This window comes from Mercenaria mercenaria, chromosome 15 (assembly GCF_021730395.1).
Source record: "Mercenaria mercenaria strain notata chromosome 15, MADL_Memer_1, whole genome shotgun sequence".
NCBI classification, from domain to species: Eukaryota; Metazoa; Mollusca; class Bivalvia; order Venerida; family Veneridae; genus Mercenaria; species Mercenaria mercenaria.
The window spans coordinates 16,775,724-16,795,177 of record NC_069375.1 but is presented as its reverse complement, the minus strand read 5'-3'; the positions used below and the strand labels follow the sequence as shown (position 1 = coordinate 16,795,177).

Genomic DNA, 19,454 nt, shown 5'->3' with positions numbered 1-19,454 from the left:
CAATAGGGGTCATCTACTCTTCATGACCAATCATCCTATGAAGTTTCAACATTCTGGGTCAAGTGGTTCTCTAGTTATTGATCGGAAATGGTTTTCAATGTTCAGGCCCCTGTGACCTTGACCTTTGACCCCAAAAACAATAGGGGTCGTCTACTCCAGCAGCCCTACAACCCTATGAAGTTTGAAGGTTCTAGGTCAAATGGTTCTCCAGTTATTGCCCGGAAATGAAGTGTGACGTACGGACGGACAGACAGGGCAAAAACAATATGTCTCCCCCAGAGGGGTGGAGACATAATGAGCATGTATGCCAAAGTATTTTGAAATCCTTTGATTGATAAAAGAGTTTAAAAGACAAAAAAATGGACCATATAACCTAATGATATTTTCCTTGAAGCTAGGGAACTGGATCTTGCAATCCACACAGCATCGTTATGGTAAACACTTAAGCTAACCCATGTTTTGTCAAAAGATTATTTCATTAAATCATAAATGTACAAAATATTTACCATCTCTGATTAAATAATGCACATCCAATTGGCACCATAAACAGCAAACTGAAAATAAAAGATAACACAAGTTCGAACCATTGAACTATAAAAAAATTAAATTATTGTTTATCAATTAACATAGTGGCAATGGATACAAGTGACAGTGTCATACATATGATGGTAGATGTAACCCATAGCTGTGTACCATACTTTAAAACAAATGTCAAAAATAAATATTGCAATTAGACTATGAAAACCTGCTGAACATTTCTTTTATAATTTCAGTCCAAATAAATTTCATCCTATGAAATATAACTAACCTTGACCCTGCTGGCAGCAAGTGATTCTGCCTTTGCGACCAGTGCAGAACAAGATCAGCCTGCACATTCTTGCAGTCTTATTATGGTCTGCACTGATTGCTATTCCGTCAGAAAATTTTCAGTGAACACCAGTGAACACCCCTTTGAATAATAAATGGTATTGTCAAGATTGAATGACGGACAAGTTCATTGTAGAAATTTAGCTGGGTAAAGGTTAAATGGAAATAGTAAACCATGACTCATTACTCAAATAAGACAAGACTAATAATTGCCGAGCAATAACACTCCCTGACCTGAAGGGGAATTTGTCATCTCTGGGTGCTATATGAACCAAAATATATGTTGGAACTTTATTGAAGAACCTGCATATTCTTCTAACCTACCATCTATACTAGTAAGTCAGGTTTCATTAAAAATTCAGGACACTTGAATGCTGATTGATGGATGGATGAACAGACAAAGGGACAAAATAATCTGTATTTTCTTTATATTGCTTTCTATCTACTTCCCAGGTGTGATGGAAATAATATCCAGTATTTTAAAAATGCAGAATCAAGTTTTTCATCATATTTTTGGACAATCTGTTACTATTGCAACAACATTTATTGCCACAGCAACAAAATAAAAGATCACGCATACTCTACATACTGCTCTTTACCAATTTACCAAGTTCCATGAAAAATATCTTGTACTTCTTCCTATCACAGGATCCCATGTTTTATTACCTGTCATATTTTTGGGTTACCATAACCTTGGCCGCCATAGCAACAAAATAAAAGAACATATATTCTTCATATTGCCATAAATCCATGCACCAAGTTTCGTAACAAATCTAGCTTGTATTTTAGAAGATATTACAGGATCACCCTTTCTGCGACTGACTGACTGACTGACTGACTGACAGACAAATCCCCTCCAGTGATACACTGGGACAGGGAAAAACTGGACTAGTACCTGGATGCTGCATTTGTCAACTTTTAAAAAGTCAGATTATGGTATCAAGTAACACAAATGGAAGGACAGTGTGATCAGGTATTACAAAGTGTTTGTTATTAAAGATGTAAATATGAAGGAAAACAGTGAATGCAACTGAGCAATCATAAGGACAGGATAGTGTTAAACTATCTATAAAGTTTCAATCAAGTATCTGCATCAGTTTAGGAGATAGTAAGAGATAGTAACCTGCATGCAAAATTTTACTAGACGTTTTTCAATTTAAAAGGGGACATGATTTTGCAAAATGTATGTCAGAGTTATGGGACTTGATGCTATGATCTAGTTTTATAAACAAAAACAAACAGGGGAAGAAGAACTTGCTTGCAAAACTTTAACCAGGATTTTTTTAAGTACACAAGAGGGATAATCTGGCCAAAAAAAATGTCAGAATTAAGGTAACTGACCCAGTGAGGTTGATAATTTTCCTAGAAAAAGAAAAAATAAGTTTCAAAGCTATATGCCTTTAATGATAGCTATAAGTACCAGTACCTGCATGGCAAACTTTAACGAAAGTGTGACACAGACGCCGATGTCGTGATAATTACAATAGCTGAAAAACCCTACTGTCCTTTGACCTCCAAGTTTCCTTGACCTTTGACCTAAGGGTCTGGGTGTTGCATAACAAGTTTTCCCATTATTGGGAGCCTCTGTGCCAAGTCATATTAAAATCCACAGAATGGTTGCGCTACAGAGCAGATAGGAAAAATACCTATAGACATTTGATCCCCAAGTGTGACCACAGAACTAGGGGTCTGGGTGTTGCACATGACATGTCATCTCATTATGGGAAATATCTGTGCCATGTACAATAAAATCCCTTGATAGATGGTGGAGTTATGGGACAGAAAGGACAATAAACGCTGTTGCCGCATGACCTCTTAGTGTGACACTGACCTTTAAGTTTGGAGTGCTGACCTTTAAGTTTGGAGTGTGAGCTTGTCCTTTAAACTAGGAGTTTTGACATTGCACAGCACACATTGTCTCATTATAGGAAACATCTGTATCAAGTAGTATTAAAAAAACACTTTATGTTGGTTGTGTTATGAAGCAGACATGAAACGAAAGCTGTTGGAGGACAGCAACACTTGACTATTAAACAGCCTTGCCAATTGAATGAATAGACATTGAAAAAGGGCATATCCGGTAATTTTATAAAAATAAAAGCAGAGTTATGGAACCTGTGCACTGCATGTCATTATCACACTGAACAAGTGTGTAAAGTTTCAATCCATTCCTATTAGTGGGTACTGAGGTACTACCATACATTCAAAACTTAAGTCGAAAAAGGGGCATAATTTTGTTAAAAAGCAAACTAGAGTTATTGAACCAGTTCAATGAATGTCACTTTATCACAATGAAAAAGTGTGTGAAGTTTCAATCCATTCCCACATGTGGTTACTGTGATACCAGCTTACATACAAAAACCTAATGAAATTAGGGCAAGTGTAATAGCTCTAACTACCCTTCAAATAGCTAAGCTTAACTCTGAGCTAAGGGCCTAGGTTGTGCTCATGGGATGCCTTCCCCGAAAAGGGAACGTTTAATTTTGTGTTAAGTAACATCTGAATCTCTTGATGCATGGCAGGGTTAAGGACCATTCACGAAAATGTGGACAGATGCATTGGAATAACTGTTGGAATAACAGACAGAAAAAGGCAATGCAGTAGTCCCATAACTGATTTCCCAACGTTAGGAGTTTAAGGAGTTTCAGGCTCAAAGTGGGGCTGGCTGGTCTGAAAACCAAGAAAGAATATGGAGTATCAAAAGGAAGAGCATAAAAATTGGGGTTGGCTAAAGAAATTATCCCAAGGGACCTTGACCATTAGTGCTCCTAAACCTATACTGTCTTCCCTCTTACAAAGACCAGTTCCAGTGTTAAAATTAATGATAATAAATGCAGTAGTTTAGAACATACACCATCCAATAAAACTTCAACCAATGCTTTGACAATGTCTAGACCCTATGGCCAAAAGGATGTCTGTCCGTTACCAATCCTTACTTGAGGTTTACTGATAAAGAGGCAGTGTCCAGGGGAAATTAGTGAAATTGAGAGGCTTGCCATAACACAAAAACCTTAAAGCAACTGTGAAACTGATGTAAAGGTGAGCACAACAGCCCTCTTTACTCTCTGAATAGCAAAGCTAAAAATTTAATAGTACATACGTTACACCAGACAACAAAACCTGGAGTGGAGCATTCACAAATCTGTATCTCTTCATCCAAGCCGTCTTCTCTAGCCTCTCCATCCCAACTGGTAATATCACTGGAAACAGGTAACATAAAATGTCAGTATCACTGGAAACAGGTAACATAAAATATCACTGGAAACAGGTAACATAAAATATCAGTATCACTGGAAATAGGTAACATAAAATGTCAGTATCACTGGGAATGGGTAACATTAAATGTCAGTACCACTGGAAACAGGTAACATAAAATGTCAGTATCACTGAAAGCAGGTAACATAAAATGACAGTACCACTGGAAACAGGTAACATAAAATGTCAGTATCATTGAAAGCAGGTAACATAAAATGTCAGTATCACAGGTAACATAAAATGACAGTACCACTGGAAACAGGTAATATAAAATGTCAGTACCATTGGAGACAGGTAGCATAAAATGTCAGTATCACTGCAAGCAGGTAACATAAAATGTCAGTATCACTGAAAGCAGGTAACATAAAATGTCAGTACCATAGGTAACATAAAATGTCAGTACGACTGGAAACAGGTAACATAAAATGTCAGTATCACTGAAAGCAGGTAACATAAAATGTCAGTACCACAGGTAACATAAAATGCCAGTATCACTTGAAACAGGTAACATAAAATGACAGCACCACTGGAAACAGGTAACATAAAATGTCAGTACCACTGGAAACAGGTAACATAAAATGTCAGTACCACTGGAAACAGGTAACATAAAATGTCAGTATCACTGGAAACAGGTAACATAAAATGCCAGTACCACAGGTAACATAAAATGCCAGTATCACTTGAAACAGGTAACATAAAATGACAGCACCACTGGAAACAGGTAACATAAAATGTCAGTATCACTGGAACAACAGGTAACAGTAACATGAAATGCAGTACCACTGAAACAGGTAACATAAAATGTCAGACCACTGGAAACAGGTAACATAAAATGCCAGACCACTGGAAACAGGTAACATAAAATGCCAGATCACTTGAAACAGGTAACATAAAATGTCAGCACCACTGGAAACAGGTAACATAAAATGTCAGTATCACTGAAAGCAGGTAACATAAAATGTCAGTACCACAGGTAACATGAAATGCCAGTATCACTTGAAACAGGTAACATAAAATGACAGCACCACTGGAAACAGGTAACATAAAATGTCAGCACCACTGGAAACAGGTAACATAAAATGTCAGCACCACTGGAAACAGGTAACATAAAATGTCAGTATCACTGAAAGCAGGTAACATAAAATGTCAGTACCACAGGTAACATAAAATGCCAGTATCACTTGAAACAGGTAACATAATAAAATGACAGCACCACTGGAAACAGGTAACATAAAATGTCAGCACCACTGGAAACAGGTAACATAAAATGTCAGCACCACTGGAAACAGGTAACATAAAATGTCAGCACCACTGGAAACAGCTAACATAAAATGTCAGTATCACTGGAAACAGGTACCGTACATTCGCGGCCATAAGTCGACCTCGGCCATAAGTCGAGGGGTATATTATGGTGGGAAAAAGCTGGTATTTTACCTGAACTCGGCCATAAGTCGAGGGCAATTTTTTAAGATATTTCGTAGGTGTGTAAGTATGTTCAATGCTCATGTAGAGGGATATAGAAATCTTCATAATTATATAAACACCATATAACAAAGTATTCAAATTATTAATTTTATTTTTATATTAAAAATATTATCCTTTATTGTTTGAAAAGCATATATCTTTAATTTATTAATAAGATATTTCTTGTGCCCTTTTCTTTAAGTCTGTCCTTCCATGGTCTGTTAAATGAGCACGAAACATGTCCCATACTAGTAACGATCTTCTATTTATTAAGCCTCCTGGCCGAGTGATTCAACCACTGACCTAAAACACTTTCATCAACACAGCCCTTGGGCTGCACATAAACACATATTCCGGCAGGAAATTTCTCCTTTGGCATAGTTTTCCGTTTGAACACTATAGCTGGCTTTAATTTAGTACCATCTGCCATGCAGGACAAAATTACTGTGAAATGTGATTTTTCATGACCTGTAGTTTTCACTGACACTGTCTTTTCACCTATCGGGTGCACGGTTGATCAAAAAACATGGCTGTTCCGTCCATGTTTCCAATCTGTGAAAGTTCAAAGTCAAATTCTTTCCGTTCACGGATAACAAACTGGTGAAATGATGTTACGTGATTCTCAACATCGCTGGGTAATTTCTGTGCGATGTGCGTCCTCTGGCGCAGAGTTAGTCCATGTCTGTTCATGAATCGTGAACACCAGCCTGCCGATGCCTTAAATACACCTTTGTCTATGGAATACTTAGCGTCCTTTGCCAAGTGCAAAGCCTTAATTCTAATCACATTTCTCGTCACAACAAAAGCACTTTCCCGTAATTCTAAAATCCAATTTAACAAGTCTGTCTCTAGCCCTTCGTATGGGCTCAAACGCACAACATGACGTTTCTGTCCTTTAGGACCTTCGATAATTCTGTCCTTGGATTTACGCCAGTCTCGTACAAGTTTTTCGCTGACCCCAAACTCGCGTTCAGCGGCACAATTCTTAGAAGATTCTGCGAATTCTATAACACGAATTTTGAATGCATTATCATATGCAACACGCTTCCGTTTAGGCATTTTGTCACAGTTCTATCAAAATAATAACAGATAATCCGATGCGTGCGTGAAATTTAACAGTTTTATAACAGTTAAATCAATACACGAATGAATTCATCATAAAGGTATCTAACATATTTACGAAACTGTTACAACAATTGATGTGCATAATTACTGAAGACACGCCTTCGACCTATGAAAAAAAATGCTTGACATTGAGTAATAAATTTTGATTGGTTATGGGAGTGCCAAACGTCTTAGTAAATATTTCTGATTGGTGGTGGTTCACGGGGTGCAGTGTTTTTTTGCATATCATTAATCGCAGGCTTTGTCGGTGTGAATGTCGCTTTGACAAAAGATAAAAGAGCCGCCAATTCTTTTGATATCGAGGTGATTCGGCACCTGCTAGCTGTCATGTTATTCACACGGATTAACTTGAGAGGACAGTACCTATTTAGTGACTCGGTTCGTTTTTGTTCTACTGTTACAAACAAAGTATTTTTAATTATGTTTGCCGATACTTGCTAAAAATTTCTTTTTGCCAAACGCGGATAAAAAGGGATATTATATTTAATAATTAAAAAGATTGACTTTATTGTTTTACAAATGAGTGCCATTCCTAATTTATTTTTAATTATAATGTTTGCTGATACTTGCAAAAAATTTCTTTTTGCCGAACGCGGATTAAAATAACGAATACCCGGTAAAAGCTTTAAGAAAGATTGACTTTATTGTTTTACAAATGGGTGTCATTCCTACTTAATTTTTAATTACGTTTGCCAAAACTTGCAAAAAAAAATTCTACAAATGCCTGGTAAAAGCTTTTCGATATTGTATTTGAAAATAATTAAAAAGATTTAATTTATTGTTTTACAAACGAGTGTCATTGCAACTTTTTCACTATACTTTATATAACTTGCATAAGAAAACATTGTCACTATTTTATGAACCGTCTTGCCGATACCGGTAACGGGTGGATACGGCGTCCGATATTTATACAAGACAAACATGGCGCTCGGTTGGGAAATGACAAAAACATTATTTTCATTTGATATTGCAGCCATAAGTCAACCCAAGAATGTAAACTGTATATTTGATCCTTGAAAACTCGACTTATGGCCGCGAATATACGGTAACATAAAATGTCAGTATCATTGGAAACATAAAATGTCAGTATCACAGGCAACATAAAATGTCAGTACCACTGGAAACAGGTAGCATAAAACGTCAGTATTATTATTATTATATACCACATTTATATAGCACTCTTTTCATATAAAAATACGTTCAAAAGTGCTTTACATAAAAAACATTTATATAATGTTCAATAAAAAATGGCAATTGAACTATTATAGAAGAAATTAAAATTACATTACGGTAATAAGATACCAAGCATTTTAAATTGGAAGGTAGGCAGATCAAAACATGAAACAAAAATACAATATCATAAAACATTAACTGACCTATCAAAGACACAGGTCAGAGCAGAATAGAACAGAAGATATCTTACATTTTGAACAGACAGGCTTAAACTGTATGATGTCTGCGAAATGCACCACAGCATGCAAACCGTTCCGGATGATTGGGTCAATCCCCACCTAAACGGTCTGGAGAACATCCATGATACATCCCACAGAAAAAACACCGCCAACATTATTCTGTCACACTGGAGTTCTTAATTAAAGTAATTAATTGGCCGGCAAAGTATATGTACCTACATTATAAATCAGGTAATCAGTGAGATGTTAGTTGCCAAAGAATTGTATGAAATAATGCGTCTTTAGCGCTTTTTTGAAACTTTGCACGGTCTTGCACTCTCTTATGCCAGATGGGAGGGCATTCCATAACCTCTCAGCAGCTGTCTGAAAGCTCCTGTCACCAAATCGTATTGTTCGACATCTGGGCACCACTAGTTTCAATGCATTATTCTGCGATCTCAGATTTCTGGATGGTGTATATATTTCTAGCATGTTCGCTACATAAGCTGGTGATTGATCTTTGAGTGCCTTATATGTATGTGTTATAATTTTGTATTCTACCCTACATTCATGCAGAACAGGCATTATATGGTCGTATCTGGATGTTCTGGTTACGATTCTAGCTGCCGTGTTTTGGACATATTGCAGTTTGTTCATTGACTGTTTTGGAATTCCATATAGAAGAGAGTTGCAATAATCCAAACGTGATGTAACAAGAGAGTTGATTAGAGATTTGGTTGCGTTTGCGGTTATATATTGTCTGATGTGACTAATTTGCCACAACTGTGCATAGGAATTCCTACACACACTATTCACATGTTGCTCCATCCTCATGTTCGAATCCAGGAAAGCACCGAGGTTCCTGACACTGCCTGATTGTTTGATTTCAGAGCCGTCTACTTTCACAGATATGTTTGAAACAGATTGTGTCTTGTGTTCAGATGAAAATATGATTAATTCTGCTTTTTCAGCATTGAGTTTCAACATGTTAGTATTCATCCAACTTACTATATCCTTTAAACAACTTTCAACGCGATGAATGGTCTCTTCAATAGACATTTTGTTTATTGGTTTGAAGGATTGATATAACTGCGAATCGTCCGCATGAAATGATTGTTCTGTCTGTGCTTTCTGCAGATCGCTCCGACTGGTTTTGTGTACATTGTGTAGTTCTTTGGCCCCAGGACAGACTCTTGGGGTACACTGTACTTCATTAGCACTGGTTGTGATAGCTCACCATCTACGCATACGGTCTGGTAGCGGTCACTAAGGTATGACATCATCCATGCGAGCGGCTTGCCTGTAACACCAAAGTGACGTTCAAGGCGATGAATCAACGTCCTGTGGTCAATAGTGTCAAATGCTGCAGAGAGATCAAGCATCACAAGAACAGTCACATTGTTCTTATCCAACAATTGAAGAATGTCATTTTGGACTTTTAATAGGGCGGTTTCGGTTGAGTGGAATTTTTTATAAGCAGATTGATTAACTTCATGGAGTTCGTTGTTCCTCAGATGATTTTCAATTTGAACATCTACCACTTTTTCTAAGATTTTAGACAGAAACGGCAAGTTTGACACAGGTCTATAGATTTTTAGGACATAGAATCTAGGCTTGGCTTTTTTAGAAAAGGTCTTATTCGTGAATGTTTGAACGTTTTGGGCACATACGCAGCATCTAGAGATGCATTCATAATTTTTGTTATCACTGGTGTTAGTTCGTCAAGACATTCTTTTAACAACCATGTTGGGATAGGATCTAGTTCACATGATTTGTTCGCTGACTTTTTGATAATTGATTTCACTTCGTCTTCTGAGGTTTGAGTAAACTCTACATAACTGACACCTGTGTATTCAGTTTCTATGTCATCTAAATCAGATACAGATTGTGTTTGCGATGCTATATCGTTTCCGATTGTTTCGATCTTTCCAATAAAGAAGTCACTGAAATCTTGTGCGAGATGCTGTGGAGATGAATGTGATGGTAAAATCACCTCATTTGTATCGCCAAGAAGATTTTTGGTAATCTTTGATAAACTCTTATGATCACTGCCACATAGTCAATTTTGCCTGTATAGTATTCAACACGAGCTTGTTTTAGCATCTTATTCACTTCAGCACACTGTGTTTGGTAAATTTGGTGATCAATTGTGAGCTTACTTTCATGCCATTTCTGTTCTAATTTTCGTTTCTGATGTTTTGCTTTGTGGAGTTGCTCGGTATACCAAGGACATGAAGGTCTTAACACAATAGTCTTGGTAGTCAAAGGGGCGTGTTTGTCTACTATAGAAATTAACTTATTTGAATATTCCTTCACAAATTCATCGATATCAGTATCAGATGGAGTGCATTGTGTGTTAAAGAAATCTATTCTTCGTATGTCTTCTCAAAATGAGAATGTCGATCGAACGTAATTTCCTGTACGACACAGTTTTTCGTACTGGGGATGGTTTGGAAGCTTTAGCATCAAATATTACAGCAAAATGATCACACGACATCTTTCCATTTGAATCAGAGAGTCCAGGATCTATGACCTCGATATTTGAAACCGTGACATCATTATCTCTGGTTATCACTACATCAAATGTATGCCCAGCTACATGTGTTGGTTCTTGTACATGTTGACGCATGCCACATGCATCTAGACTGCTTGTAAACTTTTTTGTGTCACCATTTTCCGGTAAATCAAGATGGAAGTTAAGGTCCCCTACAATGATGGTAGTCTTGTCAATTGCTGCATATTTAGTTAAGAAATTGGGCCATTCTTGCTCCAGGAAAATATTTGTGTTTAAACCGTTTTCTTTGGAAGGGGGTGGCCGGTATATAATGGCAAGCCGTAGGCCTATGGAATGTCCGCCTGTAACTACATTGCAATCCATATACTCAAACTGGGAAAATTCATTGTCTTTGCTTGATGTGACAATGTTCACTTGTATGGCTCTCTTGTGAATTATCGCTACGCCCCCGCCGCCCTACCACTACGAGGGACATGTTTCATTTTGTAACAGTCGGGCACGAGTTCGCCGATGCACGCTTTGTCAACAGAGCTACCGAGCCATGTTTCAGTTATGGCACAAATGTCGAATTCATTTGCAAGGATGAAGTCACATATGGAGAGTGTTTTATTTTTCACTGATCGTGTATTGACGGAGCAAATTTTGATGTTTTTCTGCCCCTGAACTAATGTACAGTTTTCAGGTTTTATCCGTATCAAATTGTTATTATTTACCCCATTGTTAGTGTCCCATGCTCGTCTAATCTGGTTTTCCCCACCTCGAGTCCCTCTATATTGAATTAATCTAAACTCTTTCAATCTTTTGAAAATCATGGGATTAGGTCTCTTTTGTGCACTTGGTAATTGTCCAATATTGTGCAACTCTGATCTTTTATAAATAATCCTCGGTGACATTCGCTCACTGAAACACATTATTGCTGCAGGCTATGCTGATATATGAAAGTTTGGCAATTTAATTGCAATAATGATTTTTTAAAAATCAAAATAACTTCAAAATCACAATTATGATTCAATTTAAATTTACAACACTCCAACCACGACCAGATGATATCCAATTTTCAGAATTCTGAACAAAGTATAAATGTCAGAAAACTATCAATATTTGAGAGCACTGAAAAATGCAGCCTACACCTGGCGCATAAACAGTTACATTGTTAATATAAAATGTCAGTATCACAGGTAACATAAAATGTCAGTACCACTGGAAACAGGTAACATAAAATGTCAGTATCACTGGAAACAGGTATCATAAAATGTCAGTACCACTGGAAACAGGTAACATAAAAATTTCAGTACCACTGGAAACAGGTAACATAAAATGTCAGTATCACTGGAAACAGGTATCATAAAATGTCAGTACCACTGGAAACAGGTAACATAAAATGTCAGTATCACTGGAAACAGGTAATATAAAATGTCAGTATCACAGGAAACATAAAATGTCAATTTCACTGGAAACAGGTTGCATACAGTGTCCCTTGAAATATCACTGTGAACAGGTAATATATTAAATATCACATGCCAATGAAGATGAGATGAATATTATAAAGGGATTCAGTTTCAAGGGTTGACAATATTCATGAATACAATATTCATTCAATTTCACCAAAAAAGTCTTACTGACCAAAACAAGGATATATACATGTGTATATGACAGGAACAGTGAAGTAAAAGAAAAATTTCCTTACGCATTCCTGGTGAAGCCATCAAAATACGGCTAAATGTAACCAGACCTATACCCTTGACAGCAGCATAACGAGATTCTGCCACTTTCTTATTCTCTTCATCATACACTGCTACACCATCTAACAACTCACTGAAATACAGCCATCACAATAACATAAAAATATTTTTGACTTTCATTCTACATATCATTGAACTGAATAATCAAAGTCGCATAAGGATGAACAAAATGCCTGACTTATTAAGCGTTTCAAGCAAAAGACATAGACAATATAAGGAAAACTATCTAGGACAACATGAATGTCTCAAGTGAACCAGTGTTTGGGCTGTCAATACTCAAGTAAGCAGTGTTCCGTTGTAAAAGTTTGTTCATATGGTGACTTTTCTAGCTACTGATAGAGGAGGAAGACCCCTGCGGTGCCTTTCAGGGCATTGTTCATGATGAAAATCTTTCAATCAGTTTAGATAGTATGGAGTGGACATGAAGTTAAGTTATTTGACCTTTGTCTTAGTGTGAACTTGACCTTGGGACTAGTGCCCAAGTTTGTTCACTCTGCACATTATCTTGATGAGGTAAATAACTAATGCTAGATTTATGAAAATCTTCCTTAGCTGTTTAGATAGTATGGTGGATACAAATTTAAACTATTTGACCTTAGACCTCCAAGTGTGAACTTATTCTTAGACCTAGTGACTTAGGTTGTGCTTTCTGCATATTGTCTTGATAAGGTTAAAATCAATGCAATTTTTATGAAAATCTTCTTTTTGGCAAAGGACTTATGGAACAGACAAGAATATAGCCTGTATATATTTGTATCTGGAAGTATAATGCATTTTTCTGACCTTTTCATGTGCAGAAATAAATGATTTCCAAGAAATTTCAGTAATATTGCATGCAAGAGAAATATTTCTATATTGCCCTTCAAGGTATATACAGAAAACTGATCTTTTCTTTACTTTTTAAATCTCAAGATGGTTAACTGAAACAGATAAGGGGCAAACTATCCAAGCACCCCAAACCAGCAAAAACTGTTACAACTGTAATTAAAGATAAAAGTACACATTTTTTAAAGGTAACTTCCCCATGTTATTCATCACTGAGGTTGTTTTGAGAAGGCTTTGAATATGACCCCCTGTTTCCCTCACCAATAAACCGTATATCATTCTGTTAACATAAATGTATACAAAATAAACACAGCTAGGTAAAATAAGTACATATGACTACATTTGTTGTTGATAAATACTTTATGAAAATCACAGCCTTGATTTATTATACATGTACACATGTAGAAAACAGTTAAAACTTGTTGCAAAATTTCATAGTTTTTTTTGGGGGGAAGCATAGCTTTCCCAAAGTCACCAAACTACCTTTACCGACATTGGTGAAATTTTAGTTACAAATGCCGTTACTTCCTTTCTCCAAACATATGCTATAAAAGTATTTCAGTACCTCTATGACATTCAGTGGTCTGAGAGTAAACAGATCGATACCCGATAATTTATTTAGCATATGCAATACATGTGAACCTTTATGATTTGTGATTGTAAAATATGTAAAGAACTCTGTCTACGCGTTGTACTACTTTATGAAATATAAAATATTACATAACGAAGATAAATAAATTCACATCCTATGAATGAAATATCCGTATGAATGGAACTTTTTCATTTTTGGTAAGGTAAAACTCATTGACAGAATACACACAGTGTGTAATATGCAGAGTTAAAACTATAAATCATGTGAAATGTAAGACGTATTTAACATAAATATATGCAACACATCGAATTAAAATTTAATCGAAACACTTAGATAATCATTTATGTTGTTTAAACGGAAACGGGATTCCAGCGACCACTTCATTATAGCTAATAACCTGGGTCTATAAATAGGTCATTAAACAAACACTGGTTCCGAGCACAGCTTCATTCATAACAAACGTCATGAATTATACGGCACATTATTGGTTATAAGTTTAATAAAAGTATTAATTTTACAACGTATGATTTTTGCATATAATAAAACAAATGAGTAAAAAATATGAATAATGTAAAAGGGAAGCTTAAGTTTTAATACTGAATTCTTCCAGATTAGTTGCTATAGGTTCTATGGGATGTAAGCACTGCGTGGAATTGCCACAGACACGCAAGAAGAAACAAATGGCCACATTTCATGAATCTGTATACTGAAACAGCTTACATGTACATAAGAAACTAATAATATTATTTGATTTAACGGCATTCAGTTTGTTTGTTTTTTCTTGTTTTTTTGTTTTTTTTTGGCATTTTTATTCTAAATAAGTTCAACTGGACTAGCACCTGGATGCTGTATTTTGTCAGTTTTTAATAAGTAAGATTTTAATATCAAGTAACACAACAGAAAGGACAGTGTGATCAGGTATTACAAAGTGTTTGTTTTTAAAGATGTACATGTAAATATGAAGGAAAACAGTGAATGCAAGAAAAACACAGAAATATTTTCCGTGTTTTATTACTTGTAAGTAAAAACACGGAAAACCTTCCAATACTCTGTGTTTTCAGTATCTTACATGTTTTTCTGTCAGTAAACCATGGAATTATTTTACATGTTTTTCTCAGTTAAAACATGGAAAATGTATGCCTGGGAAGTTCCATAGTGACGACTTGTCAGTCAAAAAATCTCTCACAAGATATATGACTCTTGTTTTTTTATTTTGTGGTTTATATGTCATTTATGAACATAAGGTTAGCAATTCTCTTTTTTAACAAGAGGGCCATGATGGGCCTGTATTGCTCAAAAGAGAGGATCTAGCCTACTGACCTAGTTTTTGACCTCACATGACCCAGTTTCAAACTTGGCCTAGAGAACCAAATTTCGTAAAGAATGGTTTACAAGTGTGACCTTTAACGTGTTAACAAGCTTTAGCTTCAATTTGACTGTGTAACCTAATTTTTGACCCCAAATGACCCTGTTTCAATATTGGCCTAGAGATCATCATGACAAACATTCTGACTAAGTTTCATAAAGATTGGTTACAACTGTGGCCTCTAGATTGTTAACAATCTTTAGATATGATTTGACCGTGTGACTAGTTTTTAACCCCACATGACCAAGATTCAAAATTGACCTATAGGTCATCAAGATAAACATTCTGACCAATTATCATGAGTTTTAAACTTAAATTGTGGACTCTTAGAGTGTTAACAAGTTTTACCTTTGATCTGGTCTACTGGCCTAGTTTTTGACACCACATGACCCAGTTTCAAACCTGACCTGGAAATCATTATATGGAAATGTTGACAGATGACAGATGACGCATGATGATGGATGCCGGACAATGACCGGTCACAATGGTGACTTGAGCACTTCGTAATAATGGGCCTGGTTATGTGTGACAGTTTTCAGAACATTATTTTATACAGAACACACAGCAAATTTATTTACTACTGTCCTACGATAAGAAGTACAGGATCTTTGTCTCATATGAGGTATGTTGATACTGATCTTGTTTGAAATTCATGAGAGATATGTTAACACTAGCTTTTCTTTCCTGAGTGATATGTTGACACTAACCTTTGTCTCATGAGAGATATGTTAACACTAACTTTTCTTTCCTGAGTGATATGTTGACACTGACCTTTGTCTCATGAGAGGTATGTTAACCATATTGGCAGCAGCCACAGCAGCAAAGGGTACAAATCTCTGCATCAGTGGTGAAGCTCGCTGAAATATTTCGTAAATTAAAGGTAAACTCTGAAATACTGAAATACTTGTGCTTATCTCTGCATCAGTTATTGATTATTACATCATGCTTTTATGTACCCTCTTTACCATTAACACATTTTAAAGGGAGCAGTGGTCTAGTGTTTAAAGTGTCAGCCCCTTGGCTTTGAGCCTTACTGGGGTAACAATTCCTTCTCATATGACACCAGTACTGGTTTTTCCAAAAAGAATGAATGAGTTGGGTTTTACGGCGAATCGACACAGAAAGGTCATATATCGCCGAGTTTTCCAAAAAGAGGACTTGAGCATACATGTCATACGTCCCGGTTGTCCGGGATTGTCCCGGAAATGACATACTCGTCCCGGTGTCCCGGACAGTGTTGAAATGTCCCGGAAAATTAAAAATACAGAAAACAAAAATAACCCCAAATAAAAACTAGTCTTTTGGTCTATAAATTGTTGAATTTTACATTAATAAAACACAACAAACAGTCCCCGGTGTCACATTGTTTATTTCTAATTATCCGATATCAGTTTCATGCCCTCGAGCCCATTGAAATACTAACAAGAGCTGTCTCCATAGGATGACACATGCCCCCGATGGCACTTTGAATGAATAGTTATGGCCGATGTTAGAGTTTAGGACCTTTGACCTACGGACCTGGGTCTTGCGCGCAACACGTCGTCTTACTGTGGTACACATTCATGCCCAATAATTTTAAAATCCACGCATGAATGACAAAGATATGGACCGGACACGCCCATCAATGCACTTTCATGAAATATGACCTTTAACGTCTAAGTGTGACCTTGACCTTTGAGCTACGGACCTGGGTCTTGCGTGCGACACGTCATCTTACTGTGGTACACATTCATGCCAAGTTATTTGAAAATCCATCCATGGATGACAAAAATATGGACTGGACACGAATGCACTATCATGAAAAATGACCTTTAACGTCTAAGTGTGACCTTGACCTTTGAGCTACGGACCTGGGTCTTGCGCGCGACACGTCGTCTTACTGTGGTACACATTCATGCCAAGTTATTTGAAAATCCATCCATCGAAGACAAAGATATGGACCGGACACGAATGCACTATATGAAAAATGACCTTTAACGTCTAAGTGTGACCTTGACCTTTGAGCTACAGACCTGGGTCTTGCGTGCGACACGTCGTCTTACTGTGGTACACATTCATGCCAAGTTATTTGAAAATCCATCCATCGATGACAAAGATATGGACCGGACACGAAAATTGCGGACAGACTGACAGACCGACAGACGGTTCAAAAACTATATGCCTCCCTTTGGGGGCATAAAAATTAGTTCTGGTATATAGCCATCAGTGAAAACTTCTACAACTGGAGTTTATCAAATACGATAAAAATTAGTGCCTTAAAAGGGTCTAGCATTTCAAAGGTCAAAACACAGATTTTAATTGGTTACAAATTTACAGATTCAAACTAAATTGAAAGGACTTCATTATCATTCTAAGAAGAGTGAACAAGTCATATCAATTAGTCCAACTATCAAGAGCAAACACTGCAAATGAAGCAGAAAGCAGTGATGTTACAAAGTTTATTTATTATGTTATCACATACAATGAAAGCATTCAAAAATGCTGATATATAGGAGATGTATTACAATGAATCTTTCAGGACAGGAGATGGGAAACATTTCTCCATCCAGACGAAAACATCATGCAAAGAAGTATTACAAGAGATGTCACAGGAGACAGTGCCTTTGCCTATTTCGATGCTGGATAGAGAAACCGGGCACATCTGAGGAAGATGGAGCTGTCACTGGAGTGTTTAATGACCCCAATAAGAATGAAGATATTGGACAATAGCTTGAGTCTGTGTCAAAAGTATTAAGTAGTAAGAGAGATAAAGAACATTAACAAGTATAATCCTAAGCAAAAAGGGGGATAATTTATGAAATATTGGTGCAAGAGTGATTTTTGTACCTTGTGTCATATGATGTGGGTGATAATGTGGAATAACAACTTTCAAGTTTGAATCAAATCCATTTAGTAAATAACTGAGATATAGTGAAAATGCATCAAATTTAACCTGAAAGTGTAAGTAAAAGGGGGGGCATAATTCATGAAATATTGGTATCAAAGTTATGGACCTTATGTCGTATGATGTGGGTGATAAGGCAGAACAACTATTTTAAGTTTGAATCAAATCCATTTAGAAATAACTGAGACAGAGTGAAAGAGCATCAAAACTTTAACCTGAAATTCTAAGTAAAAAGTGGGGATAATTCATGAAATATTGGTATGAGAGTTATGGCCCTTGTGCCAGATGATGTGGGTGATGATACGGAATAACTAATTTAAGTTTGAAACAAATCCATCAAGAAATTACAGAGATAAAGTGAAAGTCCATCAAAACTTTAATTGAAGTGCGGACTTGGAAGGACGCCAAAGCCAATGCTGGGTAAAGTAGGACAGCTCTCTATACTTCGTATAGTTGAGCTAAAAATAAAATAGCATTCTATCAATTGTGAGAAAAACTGTACAAAACCCCACACTGAAAACTCAGTCTTTTAGGTGATAGCGCACTGTCTTTAAGCTATAACTTTACCATACAGTATGCAATATTGGACTAATGTAACAAATGAAAATGAAACTAGAAAACTTTAACTTTCATTTGGGTATAAAATACATTAGCTTTGTTTTACTTAAGATAAACAAATACTTCCTTCAGATACTGTAAAACATAGCTAATCATTTTCATACTATGAGTTCCTTCTTAAAGCTACTCGCCCACGCATAGTGAATTTTTTTTAACATGTTCATGTCAACCAACTCTGACACAGAAAGTATACATGAAACTGAAAAATGATATAGTGGGTGGAAATAAGTATTATATCATGGTAAAATGATAAGAAGAATACTGACTTTTTACATTATTTCAAAAGCACTGCAACAGTTTACTCCTCTCTGTAATTTATCAGGATAGCTTGCAATAATCATGTGTCAATATGTTTGTATAACTTTCCGCTTCTACAGAACCGACATTTCATGGATTTTTGAGAGGGAAAAGTTTTCACCTTAAATCTGTGAACTAGCTGCTTTAACTGTGATAAAACAAAACTGGTTTACCTTTGCAAGTAGTGCCTTCAGACCAAGAGCTGTAACCAGAGCACTTCCTGTAGCTGATACATATGCTATACCTATCCTCCTGAATACACAATAATAATAATAATGTCTTTGAATTATTTGTAATAAATTTCTTTAATCAATTTATTTGACACTTGATTAATATTTCCTTTAAAACTTCATGTTACTTGTATTAAAGACAGAAGCCATACCTTTCATTTGTTAAAGAAGACCCAGGGTTTTCGTGGGGGTGTGGGCAAGCCTCTTGAAAAACTTTTGAAAGTATACATCAAATAGGGCAACCTAACATACAACAGTGCATGAATATCTAACACAATGCCAT

At 36.3% G+C, this 19,454-nt stretch overlaps 1 protein-coding gene across 4 annotated transcripts in view; it reads right to left on the bottom strand.

Annotated features, from left to right (window-relative positions):
• Positions 1 to 409: 409 nt before the first annotated feature.
• The window catches only part of LOC123545699 (sideroflexin-2-like), a 42,945-nt gene continuing 23,900 nt past the window's right edge, over positions 410 to 19,454 (bottom strand). For all 4 annotated transcript variants that reach the window (XM_053524654.1, XM_053524653.1, XM_053524656.1 and 1 more), the window contains exons 6-10: positions 19,115 to 19,193; positions 15,914 to 15,999; positions 12,305 to 12,432; positions 3,968 to 4,067; positions 410 to 554 (exon numbers count right to left, since the gene is read on the bottom strand). In XM_053524654.1, coding sequence (XP_053380629.1) covers positions 503 to 554; positions 3,968 to 4,067; positions 12,305 to 12,432; positions 15,914 to 15,999; positions 19,115 to 19,193 — 445 coding nt within the window. In that variant the 3' untranslated portion in view covers positions 410 to 502. The remainder of the gene's footprint in view (positions 555 to 3,967; positions 4,068 to 12,304; positions 12,433 to 15,913; positions 16,000 to 19,114; positions 19,194 to 19,454) is intronic.